At 42.2% G+C, this 22,048-nt stretch overlaps 1 protein-coding gene across 1 annotated transcript in view; it reads right to left on the reverse strand.

The window, feature by feature from the left end:
* MALRD1 (MAM and LDL receptor class A domain containing 1) overlaps positions 1-22,048 on the reverse strand; it is a 423,509-nt gene that overhangs the window by 367,253 nt on the left and 34,208 nt on the right. Inside the window, exons 9-12 of the mRNA XM_065582996.1 lie at positions 20,628-20,785; positions 11,904-11,996; positions 10,152-10,356; positions 3,140-3,286 (exon numbers count right to left, since the gene is read on the reverse strand). Coding sequence (XP_065439068.1) covers positions 3,140-3,286; positions 10,152-10,356; positions 11,904-11,996; positions 20,628-20,785 — 603 coding nt within the window. The remainder of the gene's footprint in view (positions 1-3,139; positions 3,287-10,151; positions 10,357-11,903; positions 11,997-20,627; positions 20,786-22,048) is intronic.

Below are 22,048 nucleotides of genomic sequence, written 5' to 3' on the forward strand. Positions count from 1 at the left end.
ACACCTTCATTTATTCTAACAAGTGGAGTAGCATTCTCTTCCATTAGTGCCTCATAGATCACTAGGGAAATTTTGGGACAGACTTTGGCTGCCCCTGTATGAGTCTGAAAGGATAGGGTGAGAGTGTAGGGATCTCTCTCCCCCACTCCCAGTGGCTCCATGTGGAAGTCCTAAGTACAAGGGTGGGGGACCTGTTGGAGAAGAAGAAACTAGTGACTCCAGCAGCACTCAACACCCTAAAGGTATGCAACTGGGCTGTTTGGAGTCAAGGCTAAAGTCTCCCCATCATTGTGCCTGAAAGTGCTCAGAGGCCACTGTTGAGCAAATACTGGACATCTGCAAGGAAAGCTCAAATACTAGGGTCCAGCACTTCTCTAGAAAGGTTCTTCTTGCATCTGCCCTCCTCAGACAGAAAACTTCAGACTTCTCTCTCTCTCTGTGTCAAGCACTACAGCTGCCCAGCTATCCCACTCCTCCACATCCCACTTCTGGAACGGGTCCAGTTCTCAAAGTACAGGAAGGGTGCACCACTAGGAGCGCTGAGAGCCTGAGAGATCAAAAAAATACAGACCTCTTCTGGGAGCTCCAAAAGAAACACTTTAATTGGTTTTAAATAGTGGTGTAAATAGTGTTTAGAATCAAAATTCAATGAAACTCAGATTAGGTACAGCGTTCAGTTTATCCTTAACAAATTCCCACGGCAGCCTAGCAGTGTTTAGGCATGTTAACAATGTTGTGAACCAATGAAATAAGCTATATTTTCTCCTGGGGTCCGCAGGCTTGACATTGTTGTCTGTGCTAGTGGGGATGAAAGCTTAATTAAAGATCTAATCTGAATTCTGGCAAACTAACTGCCTTTGGACTGGAACTACAACAGATGTTCTCAAGACAAAGGTAGGAAAGGATAAACATCTTCAAGGGCCCCTAAAGCTGCACATTTTAGGAGCCATCAATGCTGCCTTCATTGAATACTGAAAAGTTTTTCATGAAAGTCTATGCAAAGTAACACCAAGGGCTCATTCTTGTCCACTGATATTACACTCATCGTCTTGTATCTTAGAAAATCAGTTACTGTGCTGGCACAATTATGCACAGTAGCCATTTCCCCAGTGATCCATGGGAATGGAGCAGAGGGCTGGATCCAACCCTAAGAGAATAATGACATACACAATTATATACAGGTTTAGATTTACCCAGCTTGGTACAGAGAGGTGCCAGGCACACCTTCCTGAACAAACAAAGCCTGCTACTCTCCACAGCATCAGGGAAGCCATCCTCACTGATAAGTAGGCAGTGTTTTCAAGGGTACTTCATGGGACACAGCTTCAGTCTGTAGGTGAGGCTCCAGAGTAGCCCTGTCAGCAGAGGTTGTGGAGGACATATCCTATCCTGAGCCAGCATTACTCACTGGTCTAGCTGTGCTGCTCCCCTCCCCCAGCAGAAGGAAATTGTGGCCATATCACACTTCTATAACTTCCTGCTGGCAGAATTATTGCAACCAGAGGCACCCTACCTCCTGCTAAATGCTGACAGGAGCGAGCATAAATCAGGAGTGAATCTGCCCTGCTGAACTGAAGAAATATGGAGAACTACCATCGAGATCCTCACCCCTCCCCACTCCAGCCCTTTACACTGTTTAAAAGGGTCAAAGTAGTGTAAAGGGGCCCTAAAATCCTCATATCTAACCAGGGGAGGCTCCCCCATGCAGGCATCGTGAGGGACAGCCTTAAGGAGTGTCGGGGTGGGGCTGAGGTTAGGAGGGATCTGTTGAGGTGGGGCCACAGCATGGCAGGAATTATGGGCAGCTCTGCAACTCATAGGGTAGGCTGAGGAGGCTGTTTTAACTTAATCAGGATCCCAAGACTGACCAGGTTATGCCTGGGACTCCTCCAGCCCCCCAGGATTAGGAGTGCACAAAGGTGGCTTCAAAACTCCTCAGCATCCTTTTCTTGGGCTGTAAGTTCTATGTTGTGCCTCTTAATTCTGCAGGTTTTGAATGGAGTGCAGGAAATAATGTGTGGGGCCACGTACTGAATGTTTGGAATAAAATGAAATATTGAAGAGCTGCTCATTAAGTGAGCATTGCCCATCCTTGTACCCTGAAAGAGGCATGGATCTTGTGGAAAGAACATAATGGATCACGTCATTAAAGATTGTATCATAATGCATACACATAAGGGAGTCAAATTAAGGTGGCACAGGCGACCTAAATTCTGGCTTTTCCTAATTATTGCTTGCTTGACTTTTGCAATATTAACACGGTTTTAATGTATTTAATATGTAATATTATTTTTTAAAAACTCATTTTAATAGTAGTGGGAAAGCTTTATCCAAAATTGGCCTTGGGGCACACCCTAAAGGTGGTCAGGCTTTGAATTAGTCTATTGTCCTCTGGACAGTGCATAATAAATCCTAGATTTTGATAATGCTGCAGTCATAGAACGCTTGACACTGTAGGTTATGTAAGACGTTTTTAGTATTGCACAATGCTTTGTAAAAGCATTTTACTTTGCAAAAGAATGCAAATGGGCCCTCTTTATTTAAATTCCTTTTCCTCTGCTGAACACACTGCACAACAGCAATGAGATAGCTACTGACTGAGGTAGAGCAACAATGCAAAGGATACTGCACATGCTCTGCCTGTCCCAAGCAGAAGTGATCAGTGTGCCTGTACTGTAGAAAAAGAAAACTGTTTAAATTATTTACGGTGGATTCAGTCCTGGCTTCAGTGGAAAATTTACTTGAGAAATAACTAAAATAATAGGCTCTATCTGAATACTGGATATAATGGTGGTTTACTGTAACTATACATGAAAGAAGTTGGCTGTCTCTGTCCAATGAGCAAGAGCTCAAGAAATCGAAACCAACATTACAACCAGCATTAATTAGCACCTCACTGGCTGTCTCAAAGAAATTAATCATGGTATAGGCATAGAAACTAAACTCCAATGACTTCTCTGGGGAGTTCTCAGGAAGAGCACAACTGAGGAACATTAAGGGGACAGAGGGAATAAGCTTGTACGGTTGCTATCCATGTTACATATATTGTGTAGTTTTTAGTCTCCAGTGCTGTCAGTCAGGCATCATTCATGAGCATTAAAATTCACTTTATAAGGGAAACTATGCAAGAGAGGCTCACCGTGTTCACTGTTGGTTGTATGGTCTCGGTTAGGAAGTTTTGTGTCATTGGAAGTTTCTCCTTTTACTATATTCCACTTAGCATCTTCTGTGTTTAATGGCTTCCAGCCACAAAAATCAGTCTCAAAGTTACACGTAGTATAATTTGCTATTGTAAACAGAAAAATAAGGAAAATTATATATAACAGTTTTATGCTGGAATTGTCACTCTTATTCTCCTCAAGTGTAAACTAGTCTGCCCTATTTTTTTTTAAAAAGAACTAATGGTATGTTTATTGCAATATGAATCACTTTTCTGGGGGGAGACAGGGGGAATAACCAATGTTCTAAAAGTGTATGTAACATGCTAAACAGGTTTGTCCATCCTCAGTTGTGATACATGTAATTCTAAGAAGAAAAGCCTATATTAAGAAGTTATTGATTTTAACGGTGAAATCTTAATGGAGTTCTGTCAACAGGTTATTCATTTGCAAGTAGTTACAAATACTTCCTGAAATCACTAAAAAGGAAGACTTTTTACAGGAGAAAGCTCATTAAGAATGTATGGTAAAATGTTCATGGGCCTAAATGATTTAGATTCATTGAAAGTCAATGGAACTTAAGGCCTAAGTGCTTAAGTCACTTTTGAAAATGGGATTTAGGCTCCTTAATCACTTAGACACTTCAGAAAATTATACCCAAAACATACAAGGCAATTAAACTGCAATCAAGTTGTCTGAATGGCTTCAGATTAGACCAACACTGGCTGTATAACAACATTGCACTCTCAATTTTCTACTTAACTCAAAGAAGACACTATCTCCGGAATTATAGCCAAATTAAATAATTTATTAGTATAATACATTATCAAAGTTTTCTTCTCAAGCACAGAACAACAACCTGGAAATGTATTATACCTTTCTAAATCCTTTAGGGCATTTATCACAGTTGTGGAAAGTACCAAGGGATTGTACATGGCTGTGATAAAGATCCAAAAGCATTTATTACATCATGCAACTATCATTCCAGATTCCATTTAGTGCTCTGCTTTTCATAATTTGCAAACATAAAATAGAATACTGCTCTCCTCACATGACTCAGCAATAAGATTCCTCACACTACACAGACAAAGGCTCTCCCAACTACTGATAAGTCCTATGCTAAGAAACAAAACCCTTCAATCAGCACCACTGAATTAGATCTACAATGCACATTTAATTTTAATCTAATACACTGGTCCCCGTTTGCTATAGTATATTAGTTAAAGATGGTACTTATATTATTAAATTTATCTAATTAAGAAATGCTTAGGTTTTTGACAAGGTATCTTGTTAATTAGACTCCAATTGCTAATACACTAAAGTAGAGTATGCAAATTGCTATCCAGTTTAAGCTATCTTGCTGTGTACTAATTAAATACCCAGATCCCTAGGCATTATGCTTACTTAGGCAGTCATTTGATGTAGGCAGTATGAAAAAAAATGAAGAATGCATTTAGATTTGCTTTACTTAAACAAATATCTATTTCCTCTGCCTCCCCCCTCCCTCCTCCTCCAAACCCTGGCAAAGATCTACTGCATGAGAAACTGTGGACTTGTCTACACAGTCAGCTAGTGCACAGCAAGCCAGAGTTTAAATCTATAGCATACTAGTTTGCCACACAATAATTGGCCATGTGGACCCTGCTACAACACACTAAGAGTACCATAGTGCACTTGGACCAATTGCTAACAGCAGCAGCTCAAGTACACTACACAAGTTGAGTGTGGTAACAGGGTCTACATGACAACTTAGTGAACAGCAGGCTAGTGCACCGTACATTCACACCCTGACTTGCCATGCACTAATGTCCATGTGGACAAGCTCACAGTGTATGGGCTACACGATACGAATCAAAAAGACCTTCCATAGTAAGCGACTGTGCAAGGATATTACTATTTGTATAGCATTATCCAAGTGTTAGAATCTTTATACATTAGCCAGAAGTCTCCTCTTGTAAGGGACTTGTGTGTGTGTGTGTGTTTTGTGTGCTGCCCCAGCTCTGCGCAGATAGTTGGCACAGCAGACCTCAATCGACCTGCCCAATGACCACAAGACTTAAGTAGCAAAGGCGCCTGGCCAGGTTTGTCATCAACAAAGTATGGTAATAGCACCTGGCAGACTCTACAAGGATACTACGACATATGTGCCCATGACAATGGATGCAGCTCAGTCAGTGGTGGGACTTTCCACTGCCCCCTAAGCTGGAAGAAGGGTTAAGGCGAGGTATTCCAACATTTATAGACAAACAATCTAGGATCAACAGCTTACGTATTACCTTACGCATTTTATGACATTATTGTTACCTCCCCTTGTACTTTCCTCCTGATGTTACAGACAAAACATTCCTATTCACCACCTGTCTTTGTACTTTCACTCCTGAGGTTTTAGACAAAATATTACTATGCATCATTTTTGTCAAATCATTTTATCGTGTGCTAGGTTGGGGTGTTCTTGTGCTGGCCTGGTGGAATGTGTTTACATATTCAGTGTGTTTTAGTAATGCTAGCAATACTGGTGCCAAGTTTGTGTACTGGACACTGGCTTGCAGGCAAGCATCTGCTTTTGACATGGCCTGACTGTTGCTCATAGCATAACTTTTGCTGACTTCAGTTCAGGCCCCAGGCACCAGGCCCATGCTTCAAGCTCTTTCTTTCTACTACACTGGCTGTCTTCTGCTTGGATTTTAAATCTGGATATAGATTCCCTTTAAGAGTCTATAGGGAATCAAGACAGCGCTAATGCTGACTAAATATTTTACAGAATGACAGAAAAACCACCTCAGGTAGAATTCGAGAAGGTTCTATCTTAACTCCCTTTTTATTTAATGTGTGCTTAGGTCCAGAGATGAAAGTAAAGCGGTACGGGCTGATACGGTGTACCAGTAAGAAAGTGGCCGCTGGTATGGGCCAGTACACAGCCAACATTAAAGCACTGCCAAGGCAGCGATTTAAGCCCTGTATCGGCAGAGCCACTGACAGCGGGGGGAAAAGGGTCAGCTGCCCCAGGGCCTGGTGATTTAAAAGGGCCGGGGCTTCTGGGCCCTTTAAATTGCTGCTGGAGCCCCAGGTGGCACGGACCAGGCAGTGCTGGAGGGCTGGCTGAGGGAATCTGGCCCTGCCCTTCCACCTGAGGACCCACCCCTTCTGGGGGCCCAGAGCCACCTCCCCCACCTTGCCCAGAACCCCGCTGCCCTGCATACTGTTAAGTCCTTTACGTTACTTTCACCCCTGCTTAGGTCCATTGGCAAGTTTAATGCAGAGATATAGGTCACAGTGTCTCTCTGTTGCTCAAAAGCTTGTCTCTCTCACCCTCAGAAGTTGGTCTAATACAAAAAATATTACCTCATCCACTTGTCTCTCTAATATCCTGGGACCAACAAGGCTACAACTACACTACACATACGTTTAATCAAACATTCTGAGCTTCACAAAACAAGTTAATGCTTTGTGAACATTTTTTTCCATAAATGAAAGCCTTGTTCAACTATGCATTCAAAAAGTCATTCTATAAAACAGTTGAAACACAAAGCTTGTGTTACACTATATATACAATGAAGAAATCCATGAAAAAAAAATCTTGTATGCTGCTCGATCTACACTTCACAAACATTACACAGATCAAGACCTGATGGACAGATGTTAGCATGCCCTGAAAATGAATGTGTCTCACATAGAAGGTATAAACATGTACTAAAATAAATATTCAGGATCAAGAAAACCATCCACCCACTTTAAACTCCCCAGCACAATAAATATGTATACACTTTAATCTTTTAAAAGTTAATCTTTAAAATTTCAACTTTAAAACTTTTCAACTATTTACAAATACAAATTGGTATCCTGCAGCAAAATGTGTATATTTCCAAAATTATCCAAATAATTGCCTGACTTTAGAGTATTTTCTACTCAATGATTTACACCTTCACTGAGCCTAACAACATCTAATATCTAGAGATGGAGCACGTGACTTCAGAAGAATTAAACTTCTCCTCAATATGAGTGGTCTTAAAGGGCTTCTCACCAGAGTTTCCAAACAGCAATAGGTGCTGTTTATTTTTTGGAAACAGTTACAGAAAGTTACTCCTCATAATGATGTTGTAGCTCTATGAATGTTGATTGGTGGATATAAGTGACATTTCCAGAAGTATCATAATGTGGAAATGTCGTCACAGTGTAGTTGTTCAACAGGTGCTTTACCGAGTTCCTGCAAGTAGTAGGAATACCGAGTCTAACTTGTTTGTAATGTTCATAATATATAACAGTATAGTCTAACCTAATGTGGTATCTGAATTCCATACAAAAAAGTTTGCTTCATTAGCTAGTATGGCATTTGCAGAAGATCTTTCATACTAGGTGGACAAAAATTTAAAAATATCACTATAATGTTACCCATCCTTCAAGTTAGTTTTCTAAATGCTGAATGCATGTTTTTTATTTATGAATGAATGAATTGTGATCCATTCATTTATTGGCACCCATCATGAAATGGGAAGTTTAGGAATAGTTTTGAAAAGGACCTATGCAAAGAGGAAATTTTTTAAATGTAGAACCTGAACCTGCAAACATGTGCCTTAGTAACTTACTCACATGATTAGGTTGATTTCAATGGGACTACTCACATGAGTAAAATTATTCACATGCACAAGTGTTTGCAGGATCAGGCCCTTATTTTTCAGAAGTTTAGAAGAAGAAATGCATTTTAAGTATATGAAGAACTGTATTGCACCTCTGAACTAATAGTTATATAGAAGTACAATAAAAACTTACCTATTTCATACAGTAATAATTTATATTTTTATAATATCATTTGTGTCAAGTTAGCTTCAATGAAGGAAAACATTATGTCCTCCCCTCCTATTATAAAGAAGCAATTGCATTAAAAGAAATCTTGAAAGAACAGGAAATATCCTGTAAATCACTAGGTAACAGTTGGCTGCCTCTGTATTCATTCAGAATGGAGAACTGCCAGCAGAGTCCCATGAGAGGCCTTCATCGGAAGGAAAATACTGAGAATAAATGTGTCCAAGAATAGATGCTAAAATATGTACCAATGTGCTGAGTAGGAATTTTGTTTAGAAATTCATGTAAAAATGTAATGCACTCAAATGCGCTTGATGAGGTCAGTTTTCTGACTTCTCTGAAAATGAGAGACAAGGTGGAAGAGATAACATCTTTTTCTGGACCAATCTCTGTTGGTGAAAGAGGCCAGGCTTACACTACAAACTTACATTGGTATAACTACGTCGCTCGGGGAGAGGGGGGGCGTGTGAAAAATTCACACTCCTGAGTGATGTAATTATACCAACCTAACCCCCAGACTAGACAGTGCTATATCGATAGGACAGCTCCCGTCGACATAGCTACCACCTCCAACGGAGGTGGATTAACCACACCAAAGGGAGACGCTCTCCCATCAGCGTAGTAGTATTTTCACTAAAGCTGCAGAGCTGAATGTGTAGACAAGCCCAGAGATGAGCTTTTTAGCTTACACAGAATCAGAAGGAGCTATGAACAGTGTATATGAAATGCAATGAAAGGAAAACCATTAACTATATGTAATTGTGGCAAGTTACCGTTGCTTTTTCATTTATATAATACATGTTCTTAACAATCAGTCCTCACTGAGCAGGGCTTTATTCACTTTCATAAACAATTTTTGCCTCAAAAACATTTTTATTGGATTCCAAGATAATATCCATACCATTATTCTCTTATATAGTTACTTTACATGAACCAACTGCTTGTTATCATTAAGTGTCCATCTGATTAAAAATGGATCCTTAAAGCATTGAGGAATTCACAATGCATAGAGCACTCTGCATTGGGCCCTGTTCCTCCTCCTCAGGAAGGCAAGATTAAGCCTGAAACAACACAAGTGAACCAGTAAGGCTTGAAATAGGGAAATGCCAAAGATATAAGCACTGGCTTGGGTTCTAAATTGGAGATAAAGCAGCACAACTTTCCTTATGTACACGCTTGTTTAAGTGATCAAAAGATATTGATTCAGACTGCAAGGCAGGTAGAGGGGAAAATCATCTATAATTTTTAATTCTTTTCAAATAATTTTAACAGAAAATTTTATTGACCACAGTCTCAATCCAACCTAACTTTAGGTGGCTACACTTTTAGGTGCACAGAAATTCTGATTTGCACCTGCAAACAGCATTACATATGCAACTATCAGTATCCTATCTGTCATCTGCATGAATAAATTCAAACATTTGGAAGTTTAGCAATGTAGCCAACACACATATAAGTATGCCATATAATCTTCGTTTAGAAGCCAGAGCATCCATTAAAATTACTTCCATATGCAGCTTTAAACCAAGGCAGGCTCAGAAATATGAGCATCGTCTATAAAATTTAATTACCGTACTTTCCTGTGGCTTGCATGGTGGAATTGTGGCTACTAAGCAAAGTAAGCTTCAATTAAAAATGTCATGGCTAAGAGACCGCTACTAAACTGAAGCAGTTGCTAATTAAAGGCAGCCTCCAAGCGATGGTACATATAAATATTATATTGCCACATTACACACACGTACATGCTCTCATTCAGTCACAGACCGATGAAATTAGAGAAAAATTCAAATTCTAGATGAAATTAGAGCAAAATCTAAACCCAGATTTTTTAAAAAAATACCTTATAGATATATAAATAATTGGGGATAAGTCTGAAACACAAACATCATACAAATCTCTGTGCCCCTCCAAACTATTTAGAATTTATTATCTGGATCTGAATCTTGCTGCTGGGGCCTAGATAGATAGAAGTGGAAAGAAAGATGGTGTGATCAGTTATAAAAATTTTTACACGATCTTCTAAATCATCCTAAGCCCAAACCTTCTGGATGAAAGCTGCTATATAAATAAGGTACTGTACTATTATTATCAGTTTTCTATCTAGTTCTTCTCTGGTTATGATACAAATGTTATCCTTCTACACCATAGTGCTTTTTGACATCATCTCTTTATAAAACAACGTAATTCACTTACAACAAACTGTTGGATCTTCATCACTTCCATCAGAACAGTCCAGCTGGTAATCACAGGCTGATCCACTGGCAACACCCTGGCCATTGGCACAGGTGAACTCCTCTGGGGAGCAGAGCTCTGGTGATTCTGTTGCCCAGTCTGAGAACTGGAGGTTATCCAGACAGATAAACCCTGTCCTGCTCTGAATAGTTCCTTCAAACACAAGCTGTGAGAATTGTTATTGGTTAAAATATGTGTGTAAATATATGAACTGACAAAAGAAAACAGGGATTTTTCTTTCACAAAATGTAAAAGATTTATTATAGATGGTGCAGGTAGCTGCCCTTTATAAGACTCTTATATTATAGCTACTTATATTTTTGCCAAACAAACTGTTTAGGCTGAAATTTCCCATGCTGGAAATGAATTTTATTTTAAAGGCTCAGCTGCTTCCAAGAGTGTGGCTAGAGAAAAATGTATTGCCCGTGTTAATTATTTTTACAACTATTTCATTGATAAGATGCAGCTCCTCCATGCCTCAGAGCTACCAGTTACTCCACAGGTAAAGGACTATGCTGAAAAAATTGTATGTTATCATGAAATTAAAGACGATCATAATGCACATAGGCGCTGACTTCCTCTCTACACGGGGAGTGCTCAAACCCCGCTCCACCCAGGCCCTTCCCCCACTCAACTCCTCTTCCTAACCCCCACCCCAACCCATCTCTTCCCGCCCTCTCCCCCGAGCGCGCTCCTGCCCCTCTCTCCCAGCGCCTCCTGCATGCCGCAGAACAGCTCAGCAGGGCTGCTGGTGGGTGGGAGGCGCTGGGGGGAGCTTGGCTGCCAGTCTGTGCTAAGCACACTCTAATTTTGTTACATGGGTGCCCCAGCCCAGGAGCACCCATGGAGTTGGCACCTATGATAATGCGTATGCATAAGGGGGGCAAAATAAGGTTGTACAACCAACCTTAATTCTGGCATTTCCTAACTTTTGAGTATAATGTGGAGGGTTTGTTTGTTTGTTTTTTATGTAATAACTCATAGGACATAAGCCTTGTTCTTTATTCAGCTAAATTCAGCTTTGTTACTTTGCAGTTTCCTTGGCACATAATCTATGCAATGTAAAGGGTTTGTTGTGCTTTGCTCATTCACTGAAATGAATTCATTCTAGTACACCTAAAGACTAGGGAAACTGATTGCTTAGTTACCTTTCAGTAACCAAATATTCTGTCTTTCCCCAGAAGTTTTTTTTTTAATTGATGGGGTTTGCAAATACCTCACTTATAAAATACCAGAACAAAAACAAAATTACTAAAGCAAAATTAGAAGAGAGACCTAATAATTCACTGAAGATTTTAAGAACCAAATACTAGAAAAATTTGCATTCTTCTTTGAACCAAAAGAATCAAAGGGGCTATCTCCTCCCACTGACACCGGTGTTCATCAGGAGTAACTCCACAGAAATTACTGGAGTTCCACTGGTGTTAAATGGTGTAAGAAGTGAGAGAAGAATCAGGGCCAAGCTGACTACTGTATGGGGATACATCTTTTACACATTTGTAATTAAAGCTACTGGCTGTAGGAAGTGCTTTGTTAGATTGTTTTCTGTTGAACTATAACCAGAGCCTAAGTTGCACCCAGTCAATTAAAATCAGAGAGCCATTGAGAATAAACATGATTTTAGTAAGTTATCTTAGTTTCCAAGAAGCTTTAAAAACAATAACAAAAATTATGCATTTTCAGAAGGCAAGTGCTTGCCTTTTTCACTCATACCTTTAATTTTTTCAGACTTGCTGGCACCTGCACATCTGCTCTGACCCACTCATTGTTAGTTGATGTGTTGGTTTCCCACAGTACTTGTTCGTCCTGTCAGATGTAGAATAAGAAGTTACAAAGAAAAATTTATCTCCCTATGAGTTATCTGGACTTTTTTCCCCCTTGCTCTTTTTATACCACAACCAGAACTTCCCGTCTGCCCCGCCACTTTCCATGAGGAAACATGACTGCGTGTTTTTATGTGTAAGCTTTACATTACTCTTCCAGCCTGGACTCCATATTCTTCCAGCATCTGACCACTTGGAGATCTATGGGATTTATTTTAGTGATTCAGGACTGGATGGAGAGCAAAATTACTGTTACATAAAGCACATATTGTTGAACCATATAAATATTAAATAGATAAGTATATTGGGACCCTGGGTGTGAGTGTCCAGTTTCCTTTCTTCCAATAGGTGGACGTGGGCAAGAGTTGTGGGATGTCTTCCTTTTTCGTACAGTACATTTCAGCCGCTATCCTTACAGTCGGCAGAGATAATCACATCTTTTCCCTGAACTATTTCCTACTGAACTCCAGTTATAAAAATAAAATAAAAAATTCATTTTTTGACATCTCTCTACAGGTGCACTCACACACACAGCTGTCGTGACTGCACTTATTTCCCCCCTGCTACTTTCATTTCAGTGAGTAATATGGAACAAATACTTGTTTCCCCCCATGATGACTAAGGGACCATTTTTCACTATGCCTGCAGGGGAGTTTTTTGTAAATGTTATTGAACATTTGAAGATACTTCAGTGCATGTGGGTGAGGACATGCTTTCTCATATAAACCTAATGGAAGGTTAAGAATTAAGTTATCTTTTACTGCCTTCTCTCCACCAGCTTTGTAAACCATATAATAAAGCAAAATCACTCCAAAAATAAAATGTTCTTTTAGCCTGTTTTTGTTCTTTCCTCACCAGGGCTCTTCTCTGTGGTAGGTAAAAGCTATGAATCATTTAAAATATGTATGAAAAACCTTTTTAAAAGTATTGCCTTTGATGAGCTGGTGGCTCAGTCTCTTAGACTGATATCCGGAAAAACAAAATTAACCTGCAAGAAAAAGCACTCTTTTGGGGTTCAGCCTATCACATCTGCACACAACACAATCAGTTACTGCTCAGTTCTTTTAATTTTCGAGAGGGAAAAGGCTTCAACCCCTTTGTCCTAGTTTTACTTCTAGAGGATACAACTTCTGCAGTGAAAGCACATGATTTGGAGGCAGGACTGACAGACTCTGCCACAAATTTCCTGCGTGAACTTAAATAAGTCAGTTAGTCTCCAATTCCGCAAAGACTTAGGTACTTAACTTTATGCACAGTGAGTAGTCCAACTGAAGGCAATGGGACACAATGCCTAAAGTTACGCATATTTATAAATCTTTGCAGAAGTGGGGCTTTTGTCTCTACGTGTCTCGGTTTCCCAATCTGTAAAGTGGGGTAATGGTGCTCACCTATTTTACAGAGTTGAGGATAATATTAATGATTCTAAATGCCTTAAGGTGGAAGACAATCTACAAGTGGCAAGTACTATCACTGTATTATCTCTGAATGCATTGAGATGGGTGCTGTGCACATTGGAGGGAGGGGTTTAAACAATATTTTCTCTGTCCTTCTCCATGTGCAACAGACAGAAATGTAAGTTTCTCTACTTCATCCTGTGAACGGGTTTCCTGATCTGCAGGATAAGAGAATCGCAGTGTCCATTCAATCTTGGGCCTCTGCCTAGATGGCTAGCAAGGATGACGGTAGCTTTAATGAGGCATACACTTGTCCTCTAAGAACTGGACTGAGACCTGCTCATTTCACATCAGCCACCTGAGACACCCAAGAGTCATCAGAAGGGATCAATTTGCTGTCTCTAAATATAGGTCATATTGAAACTGATTCAGAGGTGAAAATCTCTATTTTCCGTTGGCAAGCTAAGAGCTTTTGTAACTTCATCTTTCCTCTTTTCCAGTCATCCAGCCTTGGATAACACTCTGCTCTCACTTCTGGGGATAAAAAAAATGTAATTTAGTAAGAGATCATCTAATTCTCAGTTCCTTTTGAACATTGCCCTGCAGTTCAACAGCTTTGCTGGCTTTTACATGTGGAACCATTCAAATTTCCTGATGTTTCTGTGGCTCATTTTTTTTGTGGCCAATTTTGAAGACTTGCTCTTTTTCATCAAGAGCTTTGGCTCTGTCTACACGAGCACTCATGTCAGCAAAACTTTTGTCAATCAGGGGTGTGAAAAAACACACACACACCCCGACCGACATAAGTTTCACCAACAAAAGCGCTGGTGTGGATAGCACAATGTTGCGGGAGCTACCGCCATTCGTTTCGGGGGGAGAGTTGATTATGCCGGTAAGAGAGAGCTTTCCCGCTAGCATAGAGCAGCTACACAGGAGGCCTTACAGTGCTGCAGCTGCGCTGCTGTAAGGTCTGTAGTACAGACATAGCCTTAGGCCATGTCTACACTACAAAGTTAGTCGACTTCAAATAAGTCGACATCAAGCCTCCGATTTAAGAAAGTCGATCTTGCGTGTCCACACTACATTCATTGTGTTGGCAAAGTGCATCCTCACTAGCAGGGCTTGCATCTGTGCACTGAGCACTGCTCTGTGGGTAGCTATCCCACAGTGCACATAGCCGAGTGGAATTTTGGGTTGGGCTTGCAATGCCTTATGGGACCAAAACATTGGTGTGGGTGGTTATGGGAACATGGCATTAGCATGTTCCAAGCCTTTTTCACACCTTTTTTTCATAAGCCTGGGTTACCCACGTGGACGCCATAGCACGATAAGCATGGACCCTGCTCAGCTTTACACTGTTATTGTGAGCATTACAAACACCTCGCGTCTTATCCTCAGGACCGGCTCCAGGCACCAGCCCACCAAGCTTGTGCTTGGGGCGGCACCTGGAGGGGGGTGGCGCGGCGGGGCGCTCCGGCCCGAGAGCGGGGCTGCAACTGGGCTCGCCGCCCTCCCCCGGCGCTCCGGTCGGGGAGAGTGGGGCCCCGGCTGGGCTCTCCCCCCTCCTCCCGGTACTCTAGCTGCCGGGGAGAGCGGAGCCATGGCGGGCTCACTGCGCTTCCCCCAGCGCTCCGGCCAGTCGGGGATTGTGGGCCCGCGGCCGGGCTCGGCACCCTCCCCTGCTGCGCTGCGCGCTGGGGGGGGGGCGGGGCGGCGGGTGGCTTTTTTGCCTAGGGCGGCAAAAAAGCCAGAGCCGGCCCTGCTTATCCTGCAATATTTACACAGCCGATAAAGGAGCGCCACTACATGGAACAATGTGATGCCATGCAAGCAGCCCTGCTGGAAGACATAGAGTGGAGCAATTCACAGTTGCTAATGATAGTCATGCATCACCTTGACATGGTTGAGCGTTGTTTTGGGGCCCAGGAAACAAGCACTGACTAGTGGTACCCCATCGTTATGCAGCTATGGGATGACGAGCAGTGACTGCAGAACTTTTGAATGCATAAGGCCACTTTCCAGGAACTGTCTGAAGAGCTTTCCCCAGCCCTGAAGCACAGCAATACTAAAGTGAAAGTTGCTCTGACAGTGGAGAAGCGGGTGGCAGTAGCTCTGTGGAAGCTTGCAATGCCAGACTGCTATCTGTCAGTGAGGAATTAATTCAGAGTGAATAAATCTACCGTATGATCTGTTGTGATACAAGTTTGCAGGGCCATCAACAGACTTCTGCTAAGAAGGGTAGTGACTCTGGGCAATGTGCAGGACATAGAGAATGTTTTTTCCATGATGGGTGTTCCCTAACTGCAGTGGGGAGATAGATGGAATGCATATCCCTATCTTGGCACCAAACCACCTTGCCAAAGAGTACATAAACTGAAAGGAGTATTTCTCAATGTTGTTGCAAGTGCTGGTGGATCACTGGGGCCATTTCATTGACATCAACATGGGATGGTCGGGAAAGGTGCGTGACGCATGCATCTTTAGGAACAAGCAGGGACTTCCTTTCCAGACTTCAAAATAACCATTGGTGATATTGAAATGCCAGTCGTGATCCTGGGAGATCCAACCTACCCCTTGCTCCCCTGGCTCATGAAGCCATATACAGGCAGCCTGGACAGCAGTAAGGACCGGTTCAACCATAGGCTGAGCAAGTGCAGAATGGTGGTAGAATGTGCCTTTGGATGTTTAAAAGGCTGCTGGCACAGTTTGCTTACTAGGTTAGATCTCAGTGAAAGCAATATCCCCATTGTTATCACTGCCTGCTGTGTGCTGTATCATATCTGTGAAACAAAGGGAGAAAAGTTTCTGCCAGGGTGGGGGGTTGAGGCAGACCGCCTGGCAGCCAAATTTGAGCAGCCAGACACCAGGGCAATAAGAAGAGCACATCAAGGAGCTCTGCATCTCCATGAGGCTTTGAATACCAGTTTCAGCAATGAGCTAGAGCAATGTGACACTTATCTCTGTTGTTCCTTACCAAACTGTCCCCTCCATTGTATTTTCTGACCTGTAAACTCCACACCCACCAAGCACCATGTGTTGAATGAATAAAGAGCCTTTTCTCCTCAATCTATTAAGTTTTATTATGCTCATAAACACACAGAGACAGCAAAGAAAAGTAAGATAACCTGGGGCAAAAGGGCTGATAACACTGTGGAGGGAGAAACAAGGAAAGCTTGCTTACAGATGCACTGTAATAACAAGCAAAGGTGTGGGAATGGGTGCCTTCTAGTCCTTGTAGTCTCCTCTGGTGTTGAGTGCAAGGGATACCGAACTCCCTTCTCTCCCCCCCACTACCTCAAAGGATGTTTGTGGGAGGATGATGTAGAACCGGGCGAAGATGGCAGCAGGTTCAGCATAGGCTGCAAAGGGACTCTAGCATCCAGCTGCCTTTCTTGAACCTCAACCAGATGCTTCAACATATCTGATTGCTCTTTCATAATCCGCAGCATCTCTTCCTGCATGGCACACTCTTGTTCTGTGCATGCTCTCCTGTCCTCCCTGTCTATGTCCAGATTCTCGGACAGTGTAATCCTCCATGCGCTGAGCTCTGTCTTGTCACTCTTGGAGGCACGCATTAGCTCACTGAACATGTCCTCCCAAGTCTTCTTTTTCTGTCTTCTACTCTAGGAAAGTCTCTGTCCCAGTGTGGAGGATGCGCCGACCGACAAGGTTTCAGCTGCAAGGAATGCAAAGCACAAGGGTAGCATTGACAGTTCATTTTTTCTGGTGCAAGGTTCATTTTTTTTATTAAAAAAATCACCCCTCAATACACTTCACTGCAAGCCACAATGTAATCACAACCACTGGCTACTGCAAGAGCCATGGTGAGTAAGGCCACAAGGCATGGGCGAGAGGTCTTGTACTGCTGCTTTTGTGAAGACATCCTTGGAACTTGAGAAAAGCCCCCTTCCCCTAGCAACCTGGATGGTGCTTGAGGACAGGCACCAATGTAAACCCTTCCAAATAGTTTGTTTATTATAAAAGCGGCATTGGGCTTGGGTTGGGTGGGGAGGGAGACAAACTGGAAGCCGCCCCCACCTCCCCTTTTTATTTTTTTCAATGTTGCTTGCAATACATGGTGATCCCTTCCAACCACAACCATGCACGTTTGGGAAAGCATGGTTGTGTGACCCAGATTTCACCAAACAGTGGGCAGATTACTTGTTGAATTATTTGCAGTTTAATGGCTAGCATTGAAAACTTCCCCATTTCCCCTAGGTGACCCTATGCAATATAACTCTCCTGAGGGTAACAGAGGCAGCAAGGGAGCAGATGCTGCAAGCATCTGGGTAGAGACCTGGTCCTTATGCTGCAATGCTGTGTGTTGCAATGATGCCAGCAGAGTTAATACTTAAGTGGCACGTGAAAGCGTCCTACCTTGGTGGACAAAATAAGGCAGTCCTTCCCAGAAACCTTCTGCAAAGGATTGTAGAGTACCTCCATGAAAGCTTCCTAGAGATCTCCATGGAGGATTCCCGGGCCCATGCACAAACTGTCTTTTTCTGAGAGCATCCTTTACATAGCTGGAGTGGCCACCGATACCTACTACATCTACTGCTTTGTTTATATTAAACAATAACATGTAACTCCTACAGTTTGATTGGAAATGTGTACTCACCAGAGGTGTCTTCCCCAGCATCACACTCTGCCGCCAACTGGTCCTGTGGAGGGATGAGCTCCAGGGTTAAAAACAGTTCTTGGCTGCCGGGGAGAATGGATCCTCCACTTGCCTGCCTTAGATTCTCCTCTTCCTCCTCCTCGTCAACAACGTCCTTCTCGTTGTTGCTTGAGGTAGCCCGGGGCTCCTGGGAGGTATCTACCGAGCGTTTTGGGGTAGTGGTGGAGTAACTGCTGAAAACCGCATGCAGCTCCTCATAAAAGCGGCATGTCTGTGGGGCAGAACCAGAGCGACTGTTCGCCTCCCTTGTCTTCTGGCACGCTTGCCGAAGTTCCTTTATTTTCACGTGGCACTACTGTGTGTCCCTGGGGTAGCCCTTTTCCCTCATGCCCAGTGCAATCTTGGCATAGATGTCAGTGTATCTTCTGCTGGATCAGAGCATTGCCTGCACAGACTCTTCTCCCCACACAGCAATAAGATTCACCACCTTATGTGTACTCCATGCTGGAGTGCATCTGCAGCCTTGAGTCTCCATGGTCAACTGGGCTGGTGAGCGCACCACGCTGATCAAACAGGAAATTAAATTCAAAAGTTCCCAGGGCTTTAACAGGGGAGTGGCTGTTTCCTGCGTATCTGGCTGACATGCAGTGGAGTTGAAAGTGCTCTCTAGAACAATCACAGTGGAGCACTGTGGGACACTCCTGGAGGCCAATTCATTTGAATTACACAACGCAGTGTTTATACTATCCCCATGTCGTCCCGTGGATGTCGAATCAAGTGCTATACCTCTCACGGAGGTGGAGTATAGAAGTCAACTTTACAGGTCACTTAGGTCGGTGGAAGGGACTCGATAGCATAGACACATACATTATTAGATTGATTTAACGCAGCTTATGTCGACCTACGTTTGTAGTGTAGACCAGGCCTAAGTGTCTGAATAGCACTGCATATGGATTATTTCCCCCACCTTAAATATTAGGCAGTAAGCTGCCAAGCTGAAGGGGCTTTTATGCAGAGTCTTTCAATGTGATTAACAGCTCATGGCAGTTCCAACTCAACTCACATACAGTAAATACATTTTGACTGTAAGAAAAATGCAATAATTAGACCATCAAAAGAACAAGATAAATTGTGGAACCAGAGTAGGTCATATCTTTGAGTGTGCATATCAATGAGCCTATTATCAATTAATTAGATTAAGTTCCCTGTGTTCTGGAGACTGACCTTTCTGTCCTCCTTTGCCTATTCTCTCCCTTAAGCAGGGAGAAAAAAGAAAAAAATTAAACTGGTTAAAAATAACCAAGCCTGGATCCAGCAAAACACTTAAGCTTGTGCATAATTTTAAGTACATGAGAAGATTTACTGAAGTTGATAGATCCACCTCCATGGATGGCAGGGAGATGGGATGCTGTTGGAATTAATATAAATGGGAATACACAGACTCTGTATCTAGTGTTAGCAGGTAAGGGCTTCCTAAATCCTGGCCTGGAATACTCACTACACTGCAGTACCCTGATACAACACCGTATGATAGATAAATATTAGTATCCCTATTTTACAGATAAGGAAATGAGACAGAAAAGATCTAGTGCCTTGCCCATGGCTACATAATGAGTTTGTGGGAGGAGCTAGGATTAACATTCAAGAGTTCCTGTCACCCATTACTATATTCAGGTCAGGTCTACAGATCATGAGACAATGTCACTGGGCAATGCTATTTCATATGTAAGCCTTGTGAATGCAGCATGACAAAGCTCTCCCCCTTTCTGATACTTGCTGTGTCAGGTAACAATTTAATTTCTTTAGTCCCATCATTAAAATATGGAGAGCCACAAGTTAATGAGACCAGCTGCAGTGCTCATGCCTTGAGTGAGTTCATCAATATTAAGTTCTTTGACAGGAATATTACAAGGGAGAGATTTTCTAGGGATTCTCAGTGGCATCCCGACAGCAGAATGTGTCCTCGTTACAGATGAGGTGGGGTCAAGTAGAACAGTACAGGAGCCTGAGCCAGGACATTAAAGTTAGCACCCTGCGTTATTTGTTGTGATTGCTTATCACAAGAAAAAGGTAACTGTGTTATAGAATGAAGTAAAAAATGTGACCAGTTGGTGCAGGAGTTGCTCCCAACTTTGTGCGGGTGTATGATGCAAGAATCTTTGCTTTCTACTGCCTCTGCACAGGGGACAGGCACAGTCTGAGCCTCCAGCTACCAATGCAGGTGGCATCACTTTCCCAAAAGAGACCTAAGCCCAGCCTAGAGGGAAGCACACATTGCATCATTTTAAAGGGCACCAGAGGTGCTGCTGTCGTCTGCTCCCTGGAAATCCCAGAAAGCCTAAACTCTGGCTGAGACCATCAAAGTACGTCCTAGAATTTAAAAGTCATGTGGCCAGGTCCTCCCCTGGTTTAAATCAGTTCAGCTCCATGAAGTTCAACAGAGCTATGGTGATTTACACCATCTGAGGATCTGGCCCCCAGTCTGTCCCTAAATGTGGGGTATGAACACATACTACTAGACAAGGCTTCCTGTTTTTTTGACTGACAAGAGCAGGACTTTCATTTCTTTACAGTCTGAAAATGAATGAAAGTTTCTCCTTACCTTATTAGTATACAGTACCACTTTGAGAACACTGCTCTCTGCCATGGAGTAATAAAATTGAAAATGGCAATTCTTGCCAAAGCAGTGATACATGGAGCTGTTAAGATAAGCACTTTTGTATAATGTGTTGTCATTAGCTCTCATACACACATAATGGCCTGAAAAAAAAGAAAAGAAAAAAAAAAGTGTACCATTTCACAAGACACCTCTTTCCCTCAGTCCTTAAAAATATGAATACTGGATTCCTGTCATCAAAAAGATAACTAATGGTTTCAACACCAGGATCTGGTTGTCTTGTTCTAAAATTATGAAATGACATGACTGGAATTGATGGGAATGTCTTATAAAAAAAACTATAACGATTTTGTTTATACTACAACCCCATGCACCCCAATACTGGTGTCAGCTGATGCTATCCTAAAGCTGTTACTTCAGACAGTAATAGTCTCAGGCCACAACCTGTCCCACATTCTGTTTAGCTTCTTCACATTTTCAGTCATTCCATACTTAATCATTGTTGGCTTTTATCTGAAGTTTGCCTTTCTTCCTTCCCAGCGTGTTTCTAGTAAATATATTTTACAGTAAATCTGCTATAGTCTCTAAAGAATGAAATAAGGGGGGGGGGGGGGAGATTCTGCCCTCCTGCAGAAAACACCATGAGGTGTAAGATCTGTACAGAGCTTATGTGTACACCAAAGTGTCAGCAGCACACTGTGTTTCCATCTGAAGCAGGAAACCAATTTGGGCTTTTCTTGACCTACTGCCCCTCATAAAAGTGTTCCTACAGAGGCCTAAAAGAATACCTTATGTCCTCAACAGTCTCTTTTTATGTATCAGAAATAAAAAGACAAGACACCTGTTTTAGCTATAGCATAACTTTTTTTTCCTCCTGAGTCATAGGATACTTTGCTATTTTCTGCAGCTCCCAGTTAAGATATTTCATGACCTCCTTGTTTGTTATTAAGTCACTTTTACCGTCTGTAAATATAATTTTGATCTCAAATTTAGACCGTACTCCTGGAACGCTTGAAACATAAAAGGGGGAAATGGCATTTCATAAAAAAGGTTTACAGTAGATTTTGTAAAAAGGCCACATACTCCCCCTCCTTGCTGCTCTTTTGCACTTGTTATTTAGGATTCCATATCGCAATACAGTGCTTGCTATCCCCCTTCATCACAGAACCTAACCTTCATAGAAATGGCAATATCACCAAAACATACAGTGTGCTAGTCTATGCAGAGTCAGAAAGCATCTATATTTTTATGACTATTGCACTATGAGATCAGTCATAAATTAACGGTTGAATTTCTTGTGCCCATTCTTCAACTGAACCCAGAATCCTACAGCTGGTAACATTACATCTGGACCTGGGCAAATAACTGATTTTTCCATTTTCTGGGCCTTTCAAAAAATTGGTTCA

The sequence above is a fragment of the Chrysemys picta genome, chromosome 2 (assembly GCF_011386835.1).
Source record: "Chrysemys picta bellii isolate R12L10 chromosome 2, ASM1138683v2, whole genome shotgun sequence".
In the NCBI taxonomy this organism is placed as follows: domain Eukaryota; kingdom Metazoa; phylum Chordata; order Testudines; family Emydidae; genus Chrysemys; species Chrysemys picta.